At 48.4% G+C, this 20,988-nt stretch overlaps 1 protein-coding gene across 7 annotated transcripts in view; it reads right to left on the bottom strand.

Moving 5' to 3' along the window:
* The window catches only part of NCOR1 (nuclear receptor corepressor 1), a 2,268,409-nt gene that overhangs the window by 795,131 nt on the left and 1,452,290 nt on the right, over positions 1-20,988 (bottom strand). For all 7 annotated transcript variants that reach the window (XM_069615218.1, XM_069615220.1, XM_069615222.1 and 4 more), the window contains one exon: positions 16,562-16,789. In XM_069615218.1, coding sequence (XP_069471319.1) covers positions 16,562-16,789 — 228 coding nt within the window. The remainder of the gene's footprint in view (positions 1-16,561; positions 16,790-20,988) is intronic.

The raw sequence follows: 20,988 nt of genomic DNA, 5'->3' as shown, positions 1-20,988 counted from the left end.
AGTCTGGTTAGGCAGGATGTGAGGGAGGGGTCTTACGACCCCTGCCATGGGTTCCCTTGGTAACCCAAGTCGCACTCTTGTTTGATTGGCTGGGTAACTGTCCTTGCCGGGACAGTCACCCTGCTGTGTGATTGACAGCCAGGCTGTATGAATGGGGGAAAACTGCATAAAAAGCAGGTCACTGAGTCTGGAAAGGCAGAGTTGCCACTGGAACAAAAGAACCAACGAGGAGCTGATGGAAGAGGACCCCTACAACGACTGAACCACCCGGTGAAGCCCTGCTGCAGGTCTGAATCGTCAGAATCCGACAACAGAGAAGATCCTCCAGGAATCTTCTTCCCTTGAGCGGGTGGGACCAACCAGTTCGCCCAAAATGCAAGCCAGGACCCCTCCTCTGGTCAAATTCGCTGTACAGGAGCTACAGTGGGCCGGATAGCCAAGAATGTCAGACCCTGCTTAGGTTTTAAGGAGCACACCTTTTATTTGTTGCTTTGCTCTGCTGCTGGTTTCTTCCCTAGGTAGTGCAGGACCCTCCAGTCTTCCTACTTCTTGTCAGTCCGACAGTCGCTTCAGGAACCGTGAGCCTGCAGGAACTACCAGGAACGTCCGCTTCAGCTACAGCTTCCTCTCCGTTTTAAGGTACTGTGCAAATCCGGTTGTTCGTTTCGTTGAGCCGCAGTGAAAGTGTGTGATATCTTTGTCCAAACCGAGGGCTTGTTCTTCTCTTCTCTTTGAACTAAATTTTCTGCCAACCAACCTTGTCCGGAATCCGTGCCACTAACTTTACCGCAAACTACCCTGAACTGTAGGATCTTGAGCAAAAGACTTTTGACCCATTGACTTTGGCCCTAAGCATTTTCTACCTGATCCTATCACTGTAGTTCCTATTGCTCAATTGCCCCGAGTACTTACCTGTTGGTGTGGTTCAATTTCTATTAACTTTGTTTTTCCCTCCCTTTTAAATTGCTAGAGTGCCATTTTGCTCCCACTTCATTTTGTGAGCTTAACTTGTCTGGCACTTATTGGGAGTGTTGTGGTGTGTATTAAGAGTGTGAGTTTTAAACTGCTTAGAAAGGTGTAATGTTATGCAACTGCTTAGAAAGGTGTAATGTTATGCAACTGAAGAGTGAAATAAGACAATGCATTACTTACCGTAAAAGCATTTCTGATGGTTGTATCTGCTTAGATTCACATGCTGTGCATAGGTCCGACATCCAGTGGTCACTGCAGAGTATTGCATTTTGTTTTTCGTAGTCGAAAAGGGGACGTCGACAAGGCGTGTCTGTAACACTATCCCTATAGTGATGTGCGTTGTACCCACAATCCCTCACGCGTCGAGGTCCCTCTGTTTGTATTTTTTCTGCCCTGAGGGAGCCTTCTATACGTGAGTGAGTACAGAAAAGAGAGAGATGTAGAAAGATGTCTATGTTCCTTCCATTTGAGCGGGGAGGAAGGGTGGGCGCATGTGAATCTAAGCAGATACAACCATCAGAAATGCTTTTACGGTAAGTAATGCATTGTCTTCTGATGTTCGTTAATCTGCTTAGAATCACATGCTGTGCATAGACTAGCGAGCAGTACCCGGAGTTGGCGGTGGGTTATGAGAAGGAACAGTAGAGAAAAGATGTCTTAATACTGCCTGTCCCACCTGGGAGTCAGATCTAGAGTGTGCATCTAGACAGTAGTGTTTTGTAAAGGTGTGCACAGAACTCCAGGTAGCCGCTTTGCAGATGGACTCAAGGGGAACATTTGCAATGAACGCTATGGAAGCCCCAGTGCCTCGAGTGGAATGTGCTCTTGGCTTGAAGGGTAGTTCTCTCTTAACAAGAGTGTAACAGAGAGTGATGCATTGAACAATCCATCTAGATATAGTGGACTTTGAGACTGCATCTCCTTCTCTTCCTGCTGCCACCGAGACAAAGAAGTGATTAGTCTTTCTCAGTGGTCTGGTTCTTTCCATTTAGAACATGACAGCTCTGCGTACATCTAGTGTATGCAGACTTTTTTCTCCCAAGCTGGAAGGGTTTTGAAAGAACGTTGGTAGTTCTATTGACTGGTTTACATGGAATTTCAAGATGAATTTTGGTGCAAACCTTGGGTGTGTGCATAGAACCACCTTATCCTTGTGAACTGTTACGAAGGGGTCTAGAACAGAAAGAGCCTGTAGTTCACTTACTCTCCTAATGGAGGTGATAGCTATTAGGAAAGCAGTCTTAAGAGTGAGGTCCTTAAGAGTTGCCTTGTGCATGGGTTCAAAAGGAGGGCCCATGAGTCTAGAAAGTACCACATTTAAGGCCCATACGGGAGCTGGGTTAGCTATCGGAGGGTGTATTCTCTTTACCCCCTCCATGAAGGCCTTGATAACTGGTATCTTCCACCACGACACTTTAAGTTGGGAAGTGGTATATGCAGAAAGTGCCGCCAGGTGGACTTTAATGGAATTGAACACTAGACCTGAATCCAGTAAATGGGTCAAGTACAGAACAATGTTTGTGGGAGAGCAGTCAACCGGGTTGATGCTCTTACCTCTACACCAGATGACAAATCCTTTCCACTTGCTAGAATAGCAGTGGCGAGTATTAGGTTTTCTGGCTTCCCTGATGATGTCCATACATCTCTGCGGGAGTTGTAGATGTCCAAATTCTATGATCTCAGGAGCCAGGCTGCTAAATTCATGGTCTGAGGGCATGGATGCAGTGCCCTGCCCTTGTCCTGTGACAGCATGTTGTACGGGCATGGTAGTTTCACTGGGGGAGATAGGGACATCTCCATCAAGTGAGCGAACCATGGCTGCCGGGCCCACATTGGGGCCACTAGTATCATGGTAACCTGCTCCTGGTGCATCTTGTGCACCACCTTGTTGAGAAGGGGAGTCAGGGGAAAGGCGTAAACAAATTTCCCCGACCATTGAATCGACAGACCGTTCCCCTTGGACTGGTTCTGGGGGTACCTGGAGGCGTAACTTTGGCATTGTGAGTTCTCCAGAGTTGCGAACAGGTCTATTTCCGGGAATCCCGATTGCGTGAAGACGTCTAAGACGATGTCTTTGTGCAATTGCCATTCGTACTCTTCGGGCAGGGGGAAGTCTCTGCTGAGTTCGAGTTCCCCTGGTATGTGTTGTGACAGTAGGAACATGTTGTGTTTGAGAGCCCACTTCCATATATTCTGGGACAGCTTGGACAGTCCTGGAGAGTGGGTGCCCCCCTGCTTGTTGATGTAGTACATGGCTGTGGTGCTGTCTGTTAGGACCATCACTGTCTTCCCTTGTAGGTGTTCCTGGCAGGCTTTTAGTGCTATGAACACCGCCAGTAGCTCCAGTAGGTTTATGTGCTTGGATGCTACGTTCGGAGTCCACACTCCGTGAGCAGTTTGATAGGATAGGTGAGCCCCCCATCCTGTGAGGGATGCGTCCGTGGTTAGAGTGGCCTCCACCGCGGGTGTGGCAAAGGGTTTCCCTATTATCAGGTTTTCCTTTGTCCACCACCGTAGCGAGAGAACCAAGGCTTGCGAGACCACCACTAGATCGTCCCATTGTCCGCTGGCCTGACACCACTGGCTGTTGAGCCACTCTTGCATTGGGCGCATGCGCAGGCGCACGTGAGGTACCAAATAAATACACAACGCCATCATTCCTAGCAATCGCATCGCTTTGCGCACCGTCACCTCTCGACCTGCCACATATTGGGGGATCTGAAACAGCATGTTTTGGACCCTCTCGTTGGAGGGGAAGACGAGGCCGTCCTTTGTTCGTATTAGAGCCCCTAGGAATTGTTTGACTTGGCTGGGGTCTAAGCTGGACTTCTTCTCGTTGATGGAGAAGCCCAGTTGGAACAAAAGGTCTACAGTCTTTTGGGTGTTTGAGAAGCATGTCTCGTAAGAATCCCCTGTTATGAGCCAGTCGTCGAGGTAAGGGTATACTGGGATGGATAACCTGCGCAGGTGGGCCGCTGCGACTCCCAGTACTTTCGTGAATACCCTTGGTGCAGATGCTATGCCGAAGGGTAGCACTCTGAACTGGTAGTGTTTGCCCTCTATCATGAACCTGAGGTATTTTCTGTGCGCTGGCAACATTAAAATATGAAAGTATGCATCTTTCATGTCCAGTGTTGTCATGTAATCTCCCTGTGATAGCAGTGGGACCACTTCCTGTAAGGTCACCATACGAAACTTCTGGGGTTTGACAAACTTGTTCGCTGGGCGCAGATCTAATACAGGGCGCATGGTTAGATCCTTTTTGGGTACAAGGAAGTACACTGAATAAATACCTTGCATTACCTGAGATAGAGGCACGACCTCTATAGCTCCTTTTTCCAGTAGCTGGTTCACTTCTTGGAGAAGGATGGCGAGGTGTTCTGGTGTCATGCGGCGTCCCCTCGGGGGTCTGTATGTTGGGGAACTGTTGAACTCTATACAGTAGCCGCGGGCTACGGTGGAAAGTACCCAGCGGTCTGATGTTATTCCCTCCCATGCTGGAAGAAAGGATGTTAACCGGCCCCCGACCGGCGTTGCATGGGAGGGGACGCGAATCTTCGCGTCACTTGGTGGTGTTGTTGGCTTGGGAGCCTCTGGGGGTGGAACCCCGGCCTCTTCCCTTGCCACGACGTTGATCCCTCTGATTGTACTGGCCGCTATTACTCTGGTAGTTGCTGGTAGAGTACTGTTGGTTTTGTTGCTGGCGTTGTCCACGAAAAAAGCGCTCATTACCAAATCCCCGCCTATTAGTGGGTTTAGAAATTTGGTCTAAGGTCTTTATTGTATCAAATTCTTTCTTCGCGTTCTCCAGCGCCTCATCCACTGCTCTCCCAAAGAGGTTGGACTCCTCTATGGGTTTATTAATAAGGGACGCTTGTGTTTCCGCCTTAAATCCGGAATTGCGAAGCCAGACGTAACGCTTCAGTAAAATTCCTTGTACCAAAGTGCGGCCAGCCGTCTCTGCTGCATCAAGGGTAATCTTGACGATGCTTTGATTGACCAGAGAGCCCTCGTTAACTGTAGCCAGTAAACGAGCCCTTAGGGGTTCGGGAGCTTCTTCGATGTCCTGTCTGAGCTTAGCCCATTGAGCATCGGCGTAGCTTGCCAATAGGGTATTATTATTGGCGATTCTGGTAGAGAATGCTGCAGAGGTGGTGATTCTCTTGGCTAGGGCATACAGCTTCTTCCCCTCTTTATCTGGGGGTGCCTCACTAGTAGATAGTGGGACTCCTGCCCTTTTCCTGGTGTTGGTCACGACCAGGGAGTCCGGGATTGAGTGACCCTTAATATACAATGGGTCTGATTGAGAGGGAGAGAACAGTTTCTCAATCCTCGGATTGACCCCTCTCACCAATGCAGGAGTGGAAAGAGAAGGTGTAATACGTCTCTTAACTGAGGCGAGGATGGGTATAACCTGGCTAGTGGGGGGTTTTTCTTCGATAATCCTCTCCACAAAATCGGTGTCTGGGGTGACGTCCCCAGTTTCGATTTCGAAATGTGCTGCTGCCTTCTTCAGCAGTGCATTTAAGGTGGGTTGATCATCGACAGGCGAAGGGTTCCTGACTGGTGTAGTTTCAGTAGACCTGATGACTATACTGCTACTGCCTGTGTCAGTCGACATAGCCGGTGACTGCCAGGGATTCGGGTCGCCCCCCCCCCCTGTGTCTTCCTGGAATCCTTCCTCACATAGGTTAGTTTCCTCGTGAAAACCTTCCTCTTCTTGTTGGTCCTCAACATAGGTAAACTCATCTTCCTCTTGGAAGAAGGTGTCTTCCTCAGTTGGATTGTAAGAGTTTATGTCCTCCTGTATGGGGTTATAAAACTTCTGGTATTTAGCCCTTGGACTCTCCAGGGGTGCCTCCCTTGGTCTCTTGGGTGCCCTGTCTTCTGGGATGGACATGAACCTATCTAGTTTGTCCATACAGGTCTGGAACCTTTCAAAGGTCCACTGAGGTCGGCCAGGACGGTCTGGGAAAGAAAAGGGGGTTTCTTCCTCCTGTAATTGTCTGGTTCTGTCCCATAACGTTGAAGAAAGAGAGCCTTCGCCTTCTGAGTAGCCTTCTTGCTGGCTAGGCCTTCTGTCGGCGTCGGGAACTGGCCTGATCTGTTTTGTCTGCGTATCTTTGGCCTTGTGCGCGGTTTTCGGCGTTTCACTCGCCGTACGTCTTTGGCCGTCCTTAGATGCTATGCGCGCGAGGCTTTCGGCGATCATTCTCTCTTCCGAGGGATCGGTCGCCGTCGTGCTATGAAGCGTCGAGCCTTTGCTCGTCGAGTCCTTGTTCGCAACGTGAGCGCTCTTGCGATGCGCGTCGCCGGAAATTTTGGTGTTAGCGCCCTTATTTTTAGAGTGCCCAGTCGCCTGTCGCGGAAGTGGTGGCGGGGAGGGCTGACGACCCTTACGGTCGGTGGAAGACGTCGGTGGGCCCGGTGTCCCCGTTGGCGCTATGGCTGTCTTCGTCGAATGTGTGCCTAGGGGTATGTGCTTTGGTGTTTTTCTGTGTGCGTCCTTGTCGCCGGGGTGTTCATCCCCATAAGCTGGGCGTGAGCCGGGCTTGTCGGGGCTGGGGATGGACGACGAGGAGCGTGAACGCTCCTTTGAGAGGTCTACAGCCTCCGTTACGGGGGCCGTGTAGTCACTGTCCTCGTCACACTCGGCGGCAGCGGGCGAGGATTCAGGCCTAGACATGGCATAGGCCGCCCACCTTTTGACCTTGCGGTCCTTTAGAGTTTTGGGCTTTAGTAATTGACAGGCCGCACAGCCGTCCTCCTGGTGATCGAGGGGTAAGCAACGGTTGCACCGTTTGTGCTTATCCTTCCAGGTATATTTACCCTTGCAAAGCGGGCAAAACCTAAATGGCGTCCTCTCCATAGCTGAGGGTAATAAGTGTGACTACGACCTCGAAAGAGAGGGAGGGCAAAGAGAAAGGCATTCTTAAAGAAAAGAAAGGCCACAAAACCCCACTCTCCCTACTGTGTATGGCCGGCGAGGCCAGGCCACGTGTTCGGCAGCGCCGAAGGATCTCCTCCGCTCGTCCTTCCGTCGAAGATCTTGCTCGGCGGAGAAACGGCTATGCGTCGAGGGAGGGATCTTCGTTATTGATATTAATAACAAACTACCAAAGGTCGAAGAAACTATTTGGCAATGTCTCTCGAGGAGCTCCGCATAAAGGCGACCAGTAGCTGGGCGGAAAAAAACAATCTGAGGGACCTCGACGCGTGAGGGATTGTGGGTACAACGCACGTCACTATAGGGATAGTGTTACAGACACGCCTCGTCGACGTCCCCTTTTCGACTACGAAAAACAAAATGCAATACTCTGCAGTGACCACTATGTGTCGGACCTATGCACAGCATGTGATTCTAAGCAGATTAACAAACATCAGAAATGTATATTCTTTTACTTGAAAACCTTGAGTCAGTGTTTGCCTGAATCATAGTAATTGCTGTCCTTTGTGTAACTATCTGATACTGCTCCCTTACTCTTGAGATAAGTCTGGCTGCTCAGCCATCGCTACCACTTACCTGTGTAGTACAGGCTTGTACCAAAGGTGAATTTGTACTGTCACTTGTAGTCTTAATTGTGTGTGGTGTTCCCAAAGGGTACTGCCTATAATTCTGGCTAACAGTCGCAAATAGATCGATCTTGGGATTGCACCATCAGAGGAACAGGTGATCCACTCCCTGCTGAGAGTCGGCGACAGTGTTCTTCAGTCCTGCCATATGAAACGGGATGAGGAACATCCCTTGGGCGACAGCCCAGTGTCGTAGGTCCTGCACTTCTTCTGGGGCCTCCTGCTTCCTGATGTAAAACATTGTGGTGGTATTGTCCGCGAAGACCCGTACATCCTTGGCCTTGAAGGATGGAAGGAAAGACTTGAGGGCCCAAGACACTGCCCGCAGCTCCTACACGTTGATGTGCAACGTATTCTCCTCCGGTAGCCACATGCCTCTTGCATAAAGACTTCCGGTGTGAGCTCCCCGTCCTTGCAGGGAGGCGTCCGTCGTGACCGTCTCCTGGTGCAGTGGGGTCTGGAAATCTGCACCACTGGACAGATGTGCGCAAACTCCACCACTTTATCACTCGACTGAAGCTCCCGTTGGGCGTGATCTTGTCCTGGAAGCTTCCCGACACTTGTATCCAACGGTCGTCGAGGAACACCTGTAGCAGGCACATCCATAGCCTGCATAGTCAGATGAGGTAGATGCATGATGAAATCATGCCGAGCACAGACTTGATGGTCCTCACCGTGGCGACCTTCAGTGCCAATAGCCTTTGCACCTTGCCCAAAATGGCCACTATCCTCTCCTCCGACGGAGACGCCAGGTACGACAATGTGTTGAGTCGGGACCCCAGAAACAGTGCATCCTGTGATGAAGTCAAGCAGAACTTTGCATAGTTCACTGAGAACCCCATTTCCATCAGTAGGCGAACTGATGGAAATGGGGTCCTCGCTGTGTGGTCCTCGCTGTGTGATCGATGGCAATGTCCTTCGAATTGACCCAGATGAGCCAGTCGTCCAAGTAAGGGTAGATATGTATAACCCGCAGTTGCAGCTACGTCGCCACCAGTGCTAGGCACTTTGTGAAAACCCTTGGCGCCGATTTCAATCCGAAGGGAAGGGCCTTGAAATGGTAGTGCTTCCCCTGAACCACGAAGCGCAGAAACTTGCTGTGTCCCTTGTGAATGGGGATGTGGAAATACGCATCCTCCAAGTCCAACTATGACAGGAAGTCTCCCTCTTCTAGCTGACTGAGCATGTGCTGAAGAGTGACCATCAGGAATTTTTGGGACTTGATATATTTGTTTAGTCAACCAAGGTCGAGGATGGGCCTCCAACCTCCTTTTTTTTTTAGTCTCTTTGGGACAAGCTCTATCGCGCCTTTCCTGAACATAGCCCGCACCTCCAACAGCAGCTGAGGGACGTGGTTTTCCTGCCGGGCCACCGGTGGTATTTGGGGACACTTCTGTTGAAATTCCATGGTGTGCCTGTGGGCAAGAGCGCCAGCACCCAACGGTCGGTGGAGATGGTCTTCCACATGCTGACAAAGTTCGCCAGCTGGCCTCCCACCAGGGTGCATGGGTGGGGGCCCGTCACCACAGTCGGTTCAATCCTGCTTGGGTGTCGAAGGGCCGCCTCGCGGACCTTGGTGACGACGTCCTCCTCTGAAGGCCTTGGAGTGGCCCCTGTTGGTTTCCTGGGCCAAAGAGCGGGAGGGTTGGCGGTAAGAAGCAGAGCCTGTTAGGCAGAATCCTATGCAGTTCCACACATATATGCAATAAATCTCCTTTGGTATCAGTCTGTACCACAAAGATTTAGTTGGTAGCTGTGGCTAAGCAGTCAGACTTATCTCAAGAGGGAGATGAGCAGTATTCAGAATTTACACAATAGAATCACAGTACTATGGAACAAGGAAACACTGACCAAAGTTTTGTATCAAAAAGAATATACATTTATTTTACACACTCTTAGTTCAACACACAAATCACTATTACTAAAGCAAGTTAAAATAGTCCAGAAAAGTATACATAACTCCCTATTTAAATTATAGACAAGTTTGAGCAAGAGTGAAAACTGAGCAAAACGGCACAGTGTAAACCAAGCAGAAATGGCACTCTAACAATTTCTTCAGAAGGAGGGAAAGGACAAGTTATACAGGGTTAGACTCCTAAACACACCAACAACACATCCCAATTGGATTGTGAACAAATTAGGCAAGGCAGTACTTTAGCATCAGCAAAACGTAGGTGAAAACGAAACATGGCACTTCAACAATATATAAAGGGGAAGGAAAGGTGTTTATAAGAGTTTAGGTGCACCAACACAGTTCTTGATGAAAAGCAATCTAGAGAAGGCAGTTTTAACAGATTTAGCTAGAGTCAATAGGTCTGTGCCAGAGTCAGTGGTACAAGGCAAAGTGACCAGGTTCAAAACAGTTCTAGAAGCTGCAGTCAAGTCTTTGTTTAACAATTTGAAAAGGCGGTTGCAGAATGTAAAAAGATAATGTTAGACGATAGGGGCGGCCAACTCAGAAGGTAAGTAAAGGATTTAAAACACCTTTAGCAGTACCCAACAAAATGGGAGGCCTGGCGGAACAATGTACCTTGAAAGTGGAAGAGGCTCCTGCGGTGGCAATAGTTCCTGCAGTTCGGGAGATCCAGCAGAGGAAGAGAGGCTCTCGTCGTGGAGCAAGGTTAGAGTTACTGCACTGCCCAGGGATGAAACCAGCCGCGGTGATGCCAAAACGGAATAAAAGGTACGCTCCTTTAAATCGCAGTTGAGGTGGACGGGGGCCTGGGAGGCAAATAGGCGAACTGGTTGGCCCCACCAGCTCAAGGGATGAAGACTCTTGCAGGTGAAGATCTTCTCAAGTCGTTGGAGAAAAGTGGTGAGGATCTGCAGCAGGGCTTCACCGGTGGTTCAGTCGTTGCAGATGTCTTCAGCTTCTCTCTTCTTCGGGTTTCTTAGTTCCAGTGGCAAAGTCTTGTGCTCCAGTCCTCAGGTCCCTGCTTTTATGCAGAAAACCCCCCATTCATACAGCCTAGCTTTCACTCACACAGTGGGGTGGCTATCCTAGCGGGATAACCCCCCCCCAGCCTATCAGGGCAGAGGGCGACTTGGGATGCCTAGGTAACTCTGTCCAGGGTGCCTATTGCACCTCCCACACATCCTGTCTACCCCAGACTCAGTGGTGCCGAGAGGATGGCTTCTGTGCAGAAGCCCGCCAAAAGGACGAACAAAGGATCCCCAACCTGGGTTAGGATTTCAGAGAAAGACACGAGAAAGAAATATTATCAAAGATCTGGCAATAAAAACCTACCGGAGTAAAGTTAATATTAAAACAAACCGGCAGTATGTTAGAGGCTGTCAGTAAAAGTGGTAGCCTCGGACAATGGGAAAATCCCATTGGGAAATATTTGCGGTCGAATATTTACGGTAGTACCCACTGCCACCAGCCAGAAACATTTTAGAGAGGGACTGTACGGTACCCTCTCGAAAATGAACACCTGGGAAAAACTATTAATCCTTTCCAGTACCTCCATAGTAAGATGGTTTGTACTGGTTTTGTTCATAACTATTGGCATGTAAAGTCAAAGGGGACTTTACATGCTCTGGGAGACAGTCAGTCCCAGGGTATGGAGTCTATGTTTGGGGGTCGATATGACACCCCTGTGTTACTGCACTGAGGGCGCTGTGTAACACATGTAAAAAGATGATACCAATGAGGGTGAGAAAAACCCCATAGACCATAAGCACCGGAATAGCCTAGAACACACATCAGCAATATGTCTAAGAGTGGGAAAAAGAGTCTCACTCTTAGCAGGAGAAAAAAATAAACCCTTCAAATCTAGCAAAGCTGCTGGGGGACTCTATAGGCAAAGGAAATTAGCCTTCTAAGAGAATTCTCCCTAACAGAGCCCCCGCCGAACCCCTTGGAGGATCCTTGGGACTTGCAGCCTAAAGACCGAAAGGAGGGCCTCCGTTGTTGAAGAGTGCCCAAGGCATGTGCCGTCTCTGGTTCCGTCTTTATGGCTTGTAGAGACTCATCCACAGGCTTCCCGAACAAATTGTCCCATTCTAAGAGAATGTCCAGCACCTTCGCCTGAATGTCCAGATGAAAGTTGGTGGCCTTGAGGCAGCCACGACAACGAAGGCAAACGCTGTTGCACATTTGGCAGAACCACACCTCAGCAATGTCCGTGGCCACCGTGATGGCGTGGTCAGAGGACACTTCGCCTTCCTGCAAAATTTCCAGTGCTTCCGCTCTCTTGTTGTCAGGAAGAAAATCCAGGATGCGAGCGATTTTGAGCCACAGCTCCTGGTCGTAGCGTGCCATGATGGCGAGGGCGTTGGCGGCATTGATGGTCGTCGCAGCAGAATAGATGACCCGTCGTCCCATGGCATCTAACTTCTTGCCCTCGCTGTCCGGAGGGGTGGATGCTACCGAGGAAGAAGCGCCCGAGGACTACTTCTTGGCCGCCATTGACACTACCGAGTCCGGAGACGGTTGGGACTGCAAGAACTTGGGCACGGAGTCCGGCACCCTGTACTTCTTCTCAAAGCGATCCCTCTTCGCCAGGGCCGTAGAAGGATTCTACATGAGACACAAACCTTCATCACAAATGTCATCCAGGAGTGGGACCAAGAGGATGGTCTTTCCCTTTGCCTCGCGGCGCTGATATAAGAAGCCCTCCTTCTCTCAAGCGAGCTGGAAGAGTTCCGAAGCACTGGAGATCATCACGTGGAACAGGCCTATCTCGTCAGGCGGGGAAGATCAGGGAGGTGGCAACAGGAGGTCCTCCATCCCACTGTCATCATCGTCTGTGCCAATGCCCGTCATCGCCATGTGTCAGGATACGTCTCATCCCTGGGGACGTACGGGGGGGCGAAGGGTGGAAAGGAGGTGGAGGGTGCACCTTCCTCTTCTTGGCCGGAGGTTCCCCCGTTACCAGGGACTCAGCCGCTGCCGGAGCCGTGGGTGGGGTCGCTGGCGCGATAGGCATCGTTGTCTGTATCTCAGAGACCAAAGTATGCAGTGCAGAGAGAACGTCCACTGAGGTCTCTAGGAGGTAGTTGAGGCGGGGATGGCAGCTGAAGTGGAGGCGGAATAGGCTGCTGGGGCACCGGTAGGGAGACCAGGCCCTCGTCGCCTTGCTGCTCTTCCTCGACTGTATCCTCGCCTTCGTCATCGCCCTCGTTGGCGCGTTCATCGTAGGGCCTGTTCCTTACGTTTCCCTCCTCCTGGAGCTGCCCCCCCCTTTCTTCGCTTCGGAGAGATGACTGGTATCTTCTTCTCCGGAGTCTTCTCTATGGGCCGCAACGCAGCCTCCCTGCTGGGAGGAAGGGACACCCTCGCCTTTGGGGCGGCGCCCTGCGGAGCCTGATCGGTGGCCTTTGCAAGAGACGCCACCACCCCCTCTATGGACGGCTGGGCCTTCGCCGGGTGTACCTGGGACTTCACGGTCAGGGCCGGAGCCTTGTCCTGCTTGGCCTTCTCCTTAAAGGGAGGATCCGGCAGGACGGACTTGAGCTTCTCCTTCAGTTTGCCCGGATGGTCAGACTTCATCTTGGCCAAAGATCCTGGGCGTTGACTGATGACGGAAGTTGGAGACGTCGAACGCGCCCTGGCCGCCGAGGAGCCTGTCGCAATGGCGCTCCCGGTGGCAGTGGACTCGCGGTGCTTAGCCTTTTATTGGGAGGGGTTACCCTCAAAGGTCTTAGAAGCCTGTTCAGCCTTCTTGGAGCTGGGATGGGCATGCAGCTGAGACCCACGCAGAGCAGGGGCCGCCTGTGACGATCCTTCATCGTGGCAAAACGCACTTACTTCCTCCTTGTGTGTCGGGTACAGGCAGTAAAGACACTGGAAATACTTGTCGTCCGAAAAGACATTCTGCAAGCCGCAGTCGGAGCAAATCCTGAACAGGGGTGTTGAATCCTCCACCTCTGACATGGTCCACTTGGTGTAGGCCTGAAGAATCTTCTGGAAGCCTCCAGAAAGTAACTATGAAATTCACCCTTGAGGAGCGCTGAAGAATCCGAAAAACCGGTTCCCGTTAATCGGAAGGTTGATCAATGGAACACAAGGCTCAATTGACCGAAAAATAGAGTAAACTCTTCCAAAAAGCTAAAAAATACAGTAAAAGCTTGAGATATATAGCACAAGGACTCCCAACACTTGAACATGCGGTAAAAATCTGAAGATGCTGCCAGAGGAGGGGCTTAGGTAGAGGGCAGTCATTGGCTGGGGGCAGTATGACCCAGAACTCAGTGATTGGTTGTTAGGAGAAAGAGTTCAGAAATGAAACTGAAACTGATTTTGTCTTTACCGAGGATTCCCAGCCCGACGACCTGGAATATTCATGAACATGTGAATCCATGCCAGACCCCATGCTGGAGAAAGTCAATTTCACTGCACTGCTCTTGGAAACAGTAGTTTAACCAAGAGAAGGTATTTAAACCTTTGGGAAATCTGAAATACTTCCCTGTGCCACTACACTGAGGTGCTGTGTGTCACAATGTAAAAAGATGATGCCTAAGGAGTTTGTCAGACTCAAACCAAAAGGTAGAAGGGAATTGGCCCATTTCTGAGAATTCTCCCTAATGGGCTCGGTGAAGGCAAGCTCCTCTGCCAGATCGCAAGAAGACACTTGTTGCAGCGACCCGGGGACCGGTGGGAATAACCAGTCTCAACCCCTTTTTCGAGAATGCTTGCCTTGGGAGGTGTCCCTGGGCCAAGTGGTGGACGGAGCAATTATCTTCTGGACTGCCTTGCTGCAGCAGTCGTTCCGAGCAGAGCCTTGGAACTTTGCAGATCTTCAGCTTGTGCTACACGTCACCTGTCCTCGTATGTTTAGCCATCTCATTTCAAGGAAAGCTGTGCTGGAGCTGCTTCTGTTTTAGCTGCTATATGATCGCCTGTCGCCACCTGACCGTGGTGACTTTAGTTGAAAAACTGCTTCAATTAGTTGAAGAAGTCTTCACCTTTCATCGTTTTGGGTCTTCCAATGGAATCTGACTGGAACAGATTCCTGTGCACCGCGACCACCAGGTACCAAATACCAGTGTCTAAAGTGACCTCTACACCCGCAACCCCAGAGACATCCTCAACTGACCCAAGGGCAGAGGATTATGAACCCAATGGATTCCAGAAGACCGGCAGTGGTATCTGGAAGCATTAGTATCAGGGGGGTAAGTTAAAAATGTTTCTGCCCGTTCCCCTTGTTCTTCATAGGGTAACATTAGGCATAAAGTCCTGACCCTAACTCACTCTGACCTGACCTCTGTTGGTGGAACCTGGGTTAAGGATTCTTTCCAAGGAATACCCTACAGAATAGGATTGACTCGAGTATTACTTGAACTTTACTAAATACTACTAAATTATCTAACTTTGAAAACATTCTAAAATGACTACCACAGCCCATTGTGTCATTTCGGAATAACCTTATCTGAAGAAACTATACAATGGAATGTGTGACTTTTAGGCACAAGGCCCCATAACATCTTATGGTTGGGCTTATTAACATTGAGGGCTGATATTCTTGTATTGGTTTTACTTATTTTCCTTGCATCTACTCGCCTGTATTACACTGGTGATACATCTGCAATTCTATTCTCTTCATGATAAATGCAATGTGTATGTAGGTTATATATGGTTGTGTGTGACAATACTTACCTGCGATTTCTATATGCTTGGTGTGTAAGGCCTCATAAATAACTATATTTTTACACAATTACTGTCTAACCTGAATTATTGGTTTGTAGCCCTAAATAACACTCACACTTTTCCTGAGACTAAACACTGATGGACTACTGAGCTACCTTACCTTGATTGGGTTTTGGCTAATTTCTCAGTGTCTTTCCAGTTTACCATAAACAGTGTGGCATCCCCAGATCCTCCCACCAGGGCTGATTTTAGAAATCCATCTTCCACTCCACATCTGGGGGCAAAAGACGAAAACATTGTATTCAGGTTTGCCTTGGCTGTCTGGACAACTACTCTCTATGCGGATCCAGGAGCAGACAGAATTTACGGGTCAGAAGGGGTTGTCCTGTGGTTCTTGGCTAGGACCTGATCCACAGTAGGGACAGAGCCCAGCTTAGACCACAATTCGAAGACTGGCACAGTCGCAATATTTTGAGGAGTCAGCTCAGCGAAGCGGACTGCGACAGCAGCTGAAGCCGCTGGTGCCTTCGCAAAGACAAAGCATCCTAAGCTGTAGTGCCTCCAATTCTTCTGGGGTGGATGATTGGGTGGGGAAAGGTACCGGAGGTGCTTGATACTCCGAGAAGTGGCTGGATCAGTGACTCCTCATCCTCAATGAGGAAGAATGGTCTTTTGAAGGCCCACCAGGGGAACAAGACCTCTTACAGTGCTTTTGCATTTTCACCTTGCAGGCTGGGGACTGTTCTTTGGTGTCGCGTTCTGCACCGGTTGACCTTGAACTAGTCCGTTTGTCACCCATCTCTTTGTGGGGAAAATGAACAATTTCACCTCCCTATCACAAAGTGCCTTGGGGTGCAAACACTGGCACAGCCCACAATCCTGAATTTAGTGTTCCTTTCAGAGCTAATAAAGACAGATCCTGTGAGGATCTGAGACAGATGTCCGACATTAGCAGTCGGCGCAGGGTTTAAAACCAGAGGAATTTGAGGCATTTGGCATGACCTAGAAAACGAGAAGCTAATAACTTCTATGAAGGGGTGTTCCTAAAGTGAGCAGAGGAAAAAAGGAAATAAGGGTATGGGCATATGTACAAGCCCTGGGGTTATATCTGGCATGGGATGCATAAAGGCACCCGCCTGGACCGCGCTGTGCCCGCTGACAGTGGAAAATGTTTTGAAGGGCAGCTAGGCTGCTGGAGATGGATATCAAAGATTGTGGGAGCAAGGAATCCATTAGAACAACTTTTTTACAAAACAGGTAATACAATGGGCATGATCAAATAGTTTGCTTAACAGTGGACACATCTTGCAGTGTATTACATTTAAGAGCCGCCAATTGGCTGCCTTGTTGTGGTTGGCAGGAATCAGGCAGATAGGGATCAAATGAACTTTGTACAACAAAGAGCAAATAAATTAAAGCTTTTACCTGGGTCCAGAGCTCTATGAAACTGCATAGATGGGTCTAAAGGATGAGGGAACTGTGCTCTGAAAATATCTGGTGGGGGCCCTCCTCTGTGGTGAGGGTCGAAGGGACTATGTGAACCCCCATGGTCCACTCCTGGCACAGGAGACTTGGCTGGTAAACTCTCACGCTGTGTTGGAGTCGTGGCATTTTTCCGGTCATGGTTGGAGGACTTTGCAGAGCTCATAATGCCTAAAGGAGAAGGAACAAACAAATAAAATGAAAATGCTGCAAGCACAAGTTGGACACAAACAGAATTCTAGGTGTGATATTTGTTAGGACAGTTCTTCTGAAGTCCAACTAAAGGCTTAGTAAAACCATTCAACTGAGACAGTACAAGACTCCACACTTAGTAGAAGGCTGTACCACCAGAGTTCATGGTAGCGTAGACAGAGCATCCAGGCTTATTTTAGGAAGAGAGAGTACTGTGGAATCAGTAATAAGAAATTGCACAATACATATGGTCCAAAGAAACACTGACAGACTAATTATTGCAAAAATAAAGGGTTCATTTTATATACAAGCAGACAAGAGATTCTTGGGTAAGTACTATCATAAAGCATATAAACAAATTATAAAAACACAACACTATGCTTTAAATACACAGATCAAAGCACATACCATATTTAGAACACCTAACAGTATTTCTAATTAAGCCAGACCTTTGTATATACATTCAGCAAAGGGCACACCTATTCTTAGGGAGTAAAACCATACATTACTTTCAGATTACTTTACAGTAATGCAGGGGAAGTAGATACTGTCAGTTATGCATTGACACCCAACAAGGAAATCACAGTCAACCGACTTGCAAATATACTTTTCTGAATAGTGGGACACAGGTTCATTGAATAGTATATACCTATACTACTTTTGTGATAACACGCAGTTATACTAGGTGAGTAAGACTTTTTTGTGTAATATGCAATTACAGTTGCTTTTCAGCTCAGTGGAACACAGATGGAGATAAGCAATAACTAACTTGTTTTAGTATGGCACTCAGCTAACACAAGGGAAGTAAAACCCATTTTTAAAGGAGCTATCAGCAACTTAGGAGGCAAGTAAAACCTTAGGCAGACTTATTGTGGACAGGTTAACAGCAAGTCAGAGGAAGCAAGACTCAATTGGGGACACTCATTATTTTATCCGAACAGGAATAGTACAGTTAAACCAAAAGCATTACTTTTGGGGAAGAGGCACAACCATTAACCAGGTGAGTAACTTAACCTTCTATATCCTTTTCAGAATAGTGCAACACACATTTAAGGTAAGTAAGAACTTTTGTAACTGTGAAGTCTCAAAGTTACAGTTATCAGCCAACTTCTTTTACAATTAAGTAACTTTTGCACACTTGTTATTCTTTTCAATATCCAGTCCTTCCCTTATTCTATAGCATGAGTTCACTAAGAGGCAGTAGCGGTCTAGGTGCCAGCTGTAAGCAGGGTGAGATAGGGGTCAGTAGCAGGCAAAGTCAGAGTTCCAGAGGAAGACGGTTCAAACAAGTAAGTATTTCACTTTAAAGTTAGTTGAGGGTCCAGGGACTTCAGAGAAGACACCCTAGGAGGATTCCAGAAGACGTTCCTACTTACCTTGAGTGTGTGTTGTGCCATTCTGAAAAGTATGTATAAGGTTATTTTACTCAACTGTGAATTGGTCGTGCCTCTTTCCCAAAGGTAATGCTGTTGGCTTCACTTTACTATTACCGTTTGGATATAAACGTATGACTGCCCCAATTGGGTCTTGCTGTTAGCCTGTCTAGAATAAGTCTGCCATATGTTATACTTACCTTTAAGTTGCCGGTAGCCCCTCTAAAAAGTAAATCCGTTTTACTTACCTCGAGTTTCCTGTGTGCCATCCTAAAATAAGTTAAAGAGTTATTTCTTACCTCAGTCTGTGTCCCACTGTTAGGCAGAATCCTGTGCAGTTCCCTTAGGGAGCACTACAGAGGATTAAGACTACAGGTATATGCAATAAACCCCCTTTGGTATCAGTCTGTACCACAAAGATTTAGTTGGTAGCTGTGGCTAAGCAGTCAGACTTATCTCAAGAGGGAGATGAGCAGTATTTAGGGTTTACACATTAGAGCTTCAGTACTATGGAACAAGGAAACACTGACCAAAGCTTTGTATCAAAAAGAATATATATATTTATTTTACACACTCTTAAGTCCACACACAAATCAATATCATTAAAGCAAGTTACAATAGTCAAGGAAAGTATACACAACTCCCTAATTAAATTGTAGACAAGTTTCAGCAAGAGTGAAAACTGAGCAAAACGGCACAGTGTAAACTAAGCAGAAATGGCACTCTAACAATTTCTTCAGAGGGAGGGAAAGGACAAGTCATACAGGGTTAGACTCCTAAACACACCAGCAACAGTTCCGAATTGGATTGTGAACAAGTTAGGCAAGGTAGTACTTTAGCAAAAGCAATACTTAGGTGAAAACCTAGCAAAATGGCACTTCACCAATGTATAAAGGGGAAGGAAAGGTGGTTATAAGAGTTTAGGTGCACCAACACATTTCTTGATGAAAAGCAATCTAGAGAAGGCAGTTGTAACAGATTTAGCAAGAGTCAAGAGGCCTGTGCCAGAGTCAATGGTACAAGGCAAGTGCCCAGGATCAAACGGTTCTAGAAGCTGCAGTCAAGTCTTTAACGATTTGAAAAGGCAATTGCAGAAAGTAAAAAGATAATATTAGACGATAGGGACAGCCAGCCCCGGAGGTAAGTAAAGGATTTAAAACACCTTTAGCAGTACCCAACGAAACGCGAGGCCTGGCGGAACAATATACCTTGAAAGTGGAAGAGGCTCCAGCGGTAGCGGTAGTTCCTGGCCGTTCCTGCAGTTTGGGAGAACCAGCAGAGGAAGAGAGGCTCTCGTCGTGGAGGAAGGTTCGAGTTACCGCACTGCCCAGGGATGAAGCCAGCGGCGTGATGCCAAAACGAAATAAAAGGTACCCTCCTTTAAAACGCGATCGTGGTGGACGGGTGCCTAGCTCTCCGGTCTCCGAATGCTGGGCACTGGCGATTCGACAAAGGCAGGTCCTGGAAGGCGATTGGCAAACTGGTTGGCCCCACCAGCTCAAGGGAAGTAGACTCTTGCAGGTGAAGATCTTCTCAAGTCGTTGGAGAAAAGTGGGGAGGATCTGCAGCAGGGCTTCACCGGTGGTTCAGTCGTTGCAGATGTCTTCAGCTTCTCTCCTCTTCGGGTTTCTTAGTTCCAGTGGCGAAGTCTTGTCCTCCAGTCCTCAGGTCCCTGCTTTTATGCAGAAAACCCCCCATTCATACAGCCTAGCTGTCACTCACACAGTGGGTTGGCTATCCTGGCGGGATAACCCCCCCAGCCTATCAGGTCAGAGTGCGACTTAGGTTGCCTAGGTAACTGTCCAGGGTGCCTATTCCCCCTCCCACACATCCTGTCTACCCCAGACTCAGTGGTGCCGAGCGGAGGGCTTCTGTCCCGAAGCCCGCCAAAAGGACGAACAAAGGATCCCCGACCCGGGTTAGGATTCCAGAGAAAGACACGAGAAAGAAATATTATCAAAGATCTGGCAATAAAAACCTACCGGAGTAAAGTTAATATTAAAATAAACCAGCGGTATGTTAGAGGCTGTCAGTAAAGTGGTAGCCTCGAACAATGGGAAAATCCCATAGGGAAATATTTGCGGCCGAATATTTACGATAGTAACCACTGCCACCAGCCACAAACTTTGGAGAGAGGGACTGTACGGTACCCTCTCAAAAATTAACACCAGGGAAAAACTATTAACCCTTTCCAGTACTTCCATAGTAAGATGGGTTGTACTGGTTTAGTTCATAATTATTGACTAGTAAAGTCAATGGGGACTTTACATGCCCTGGGAGACAGCAGTCAGTCCCAGGGTATGGGGGTATGGACTATGTTTGGGGGTCACTATGACACCCCTCCGTCACTGCACTGAGGGTGCTGTGTAACACAAGTTAAAAAGATCATTCCTATGAGGGTGAGAAAAACCCCATAGGCCATGAGCACACAAGATAGCCTAAAACACACACTAGCAATCTGTCTAAGAGTGGGGGGAAAAGGGTCTCACTCTTAGCAGGAGAAAAAAAGAAACCCTTCAAATCCAGCAAAGCTGCTGGGGAAGTCTATAGGTAAGGGAAATTAGCCTTAGAAGCAAATTCTCCCTAACACCCACTGACCTGAAAAGCAACTGTTATAGCATATTACAACATTAGGTTTTATCTGCCTAGAATAGCAGTGTGATGTTCTTAAAAAGTATTATTTAGGTGTAGCTGATCTTGGTCTGCCTGGTGCAATCTAAATTAGTGTAAGGAGTTCTTCTTTATCTTAGTCTGTGTTCCAGTGAGCTGAAAAGCAACTGTAATTGTATATTACACAAACAGGTC

The sequence above is a fragment of the Ambystoma mexicanum genome, chromosome 9 (assembly GCF_040938575.1).
Source record: "Ambystoma mexicanum isolate Mex_15411 chromosome 9, UKY_AmexF1_1, whole genome shotgun sequence".
NCBI lineage: Eukaryota > Metazoa > Chordata > Amphibia > Caudata > Ambystomatidae > Ambystoma > Ambystoma mexicanum.
The sequence above is the reverse complement of the archived record's forward strand: the minus strand, read 5'-3'. Positions and strand labels throughout refer to the sequence as shown.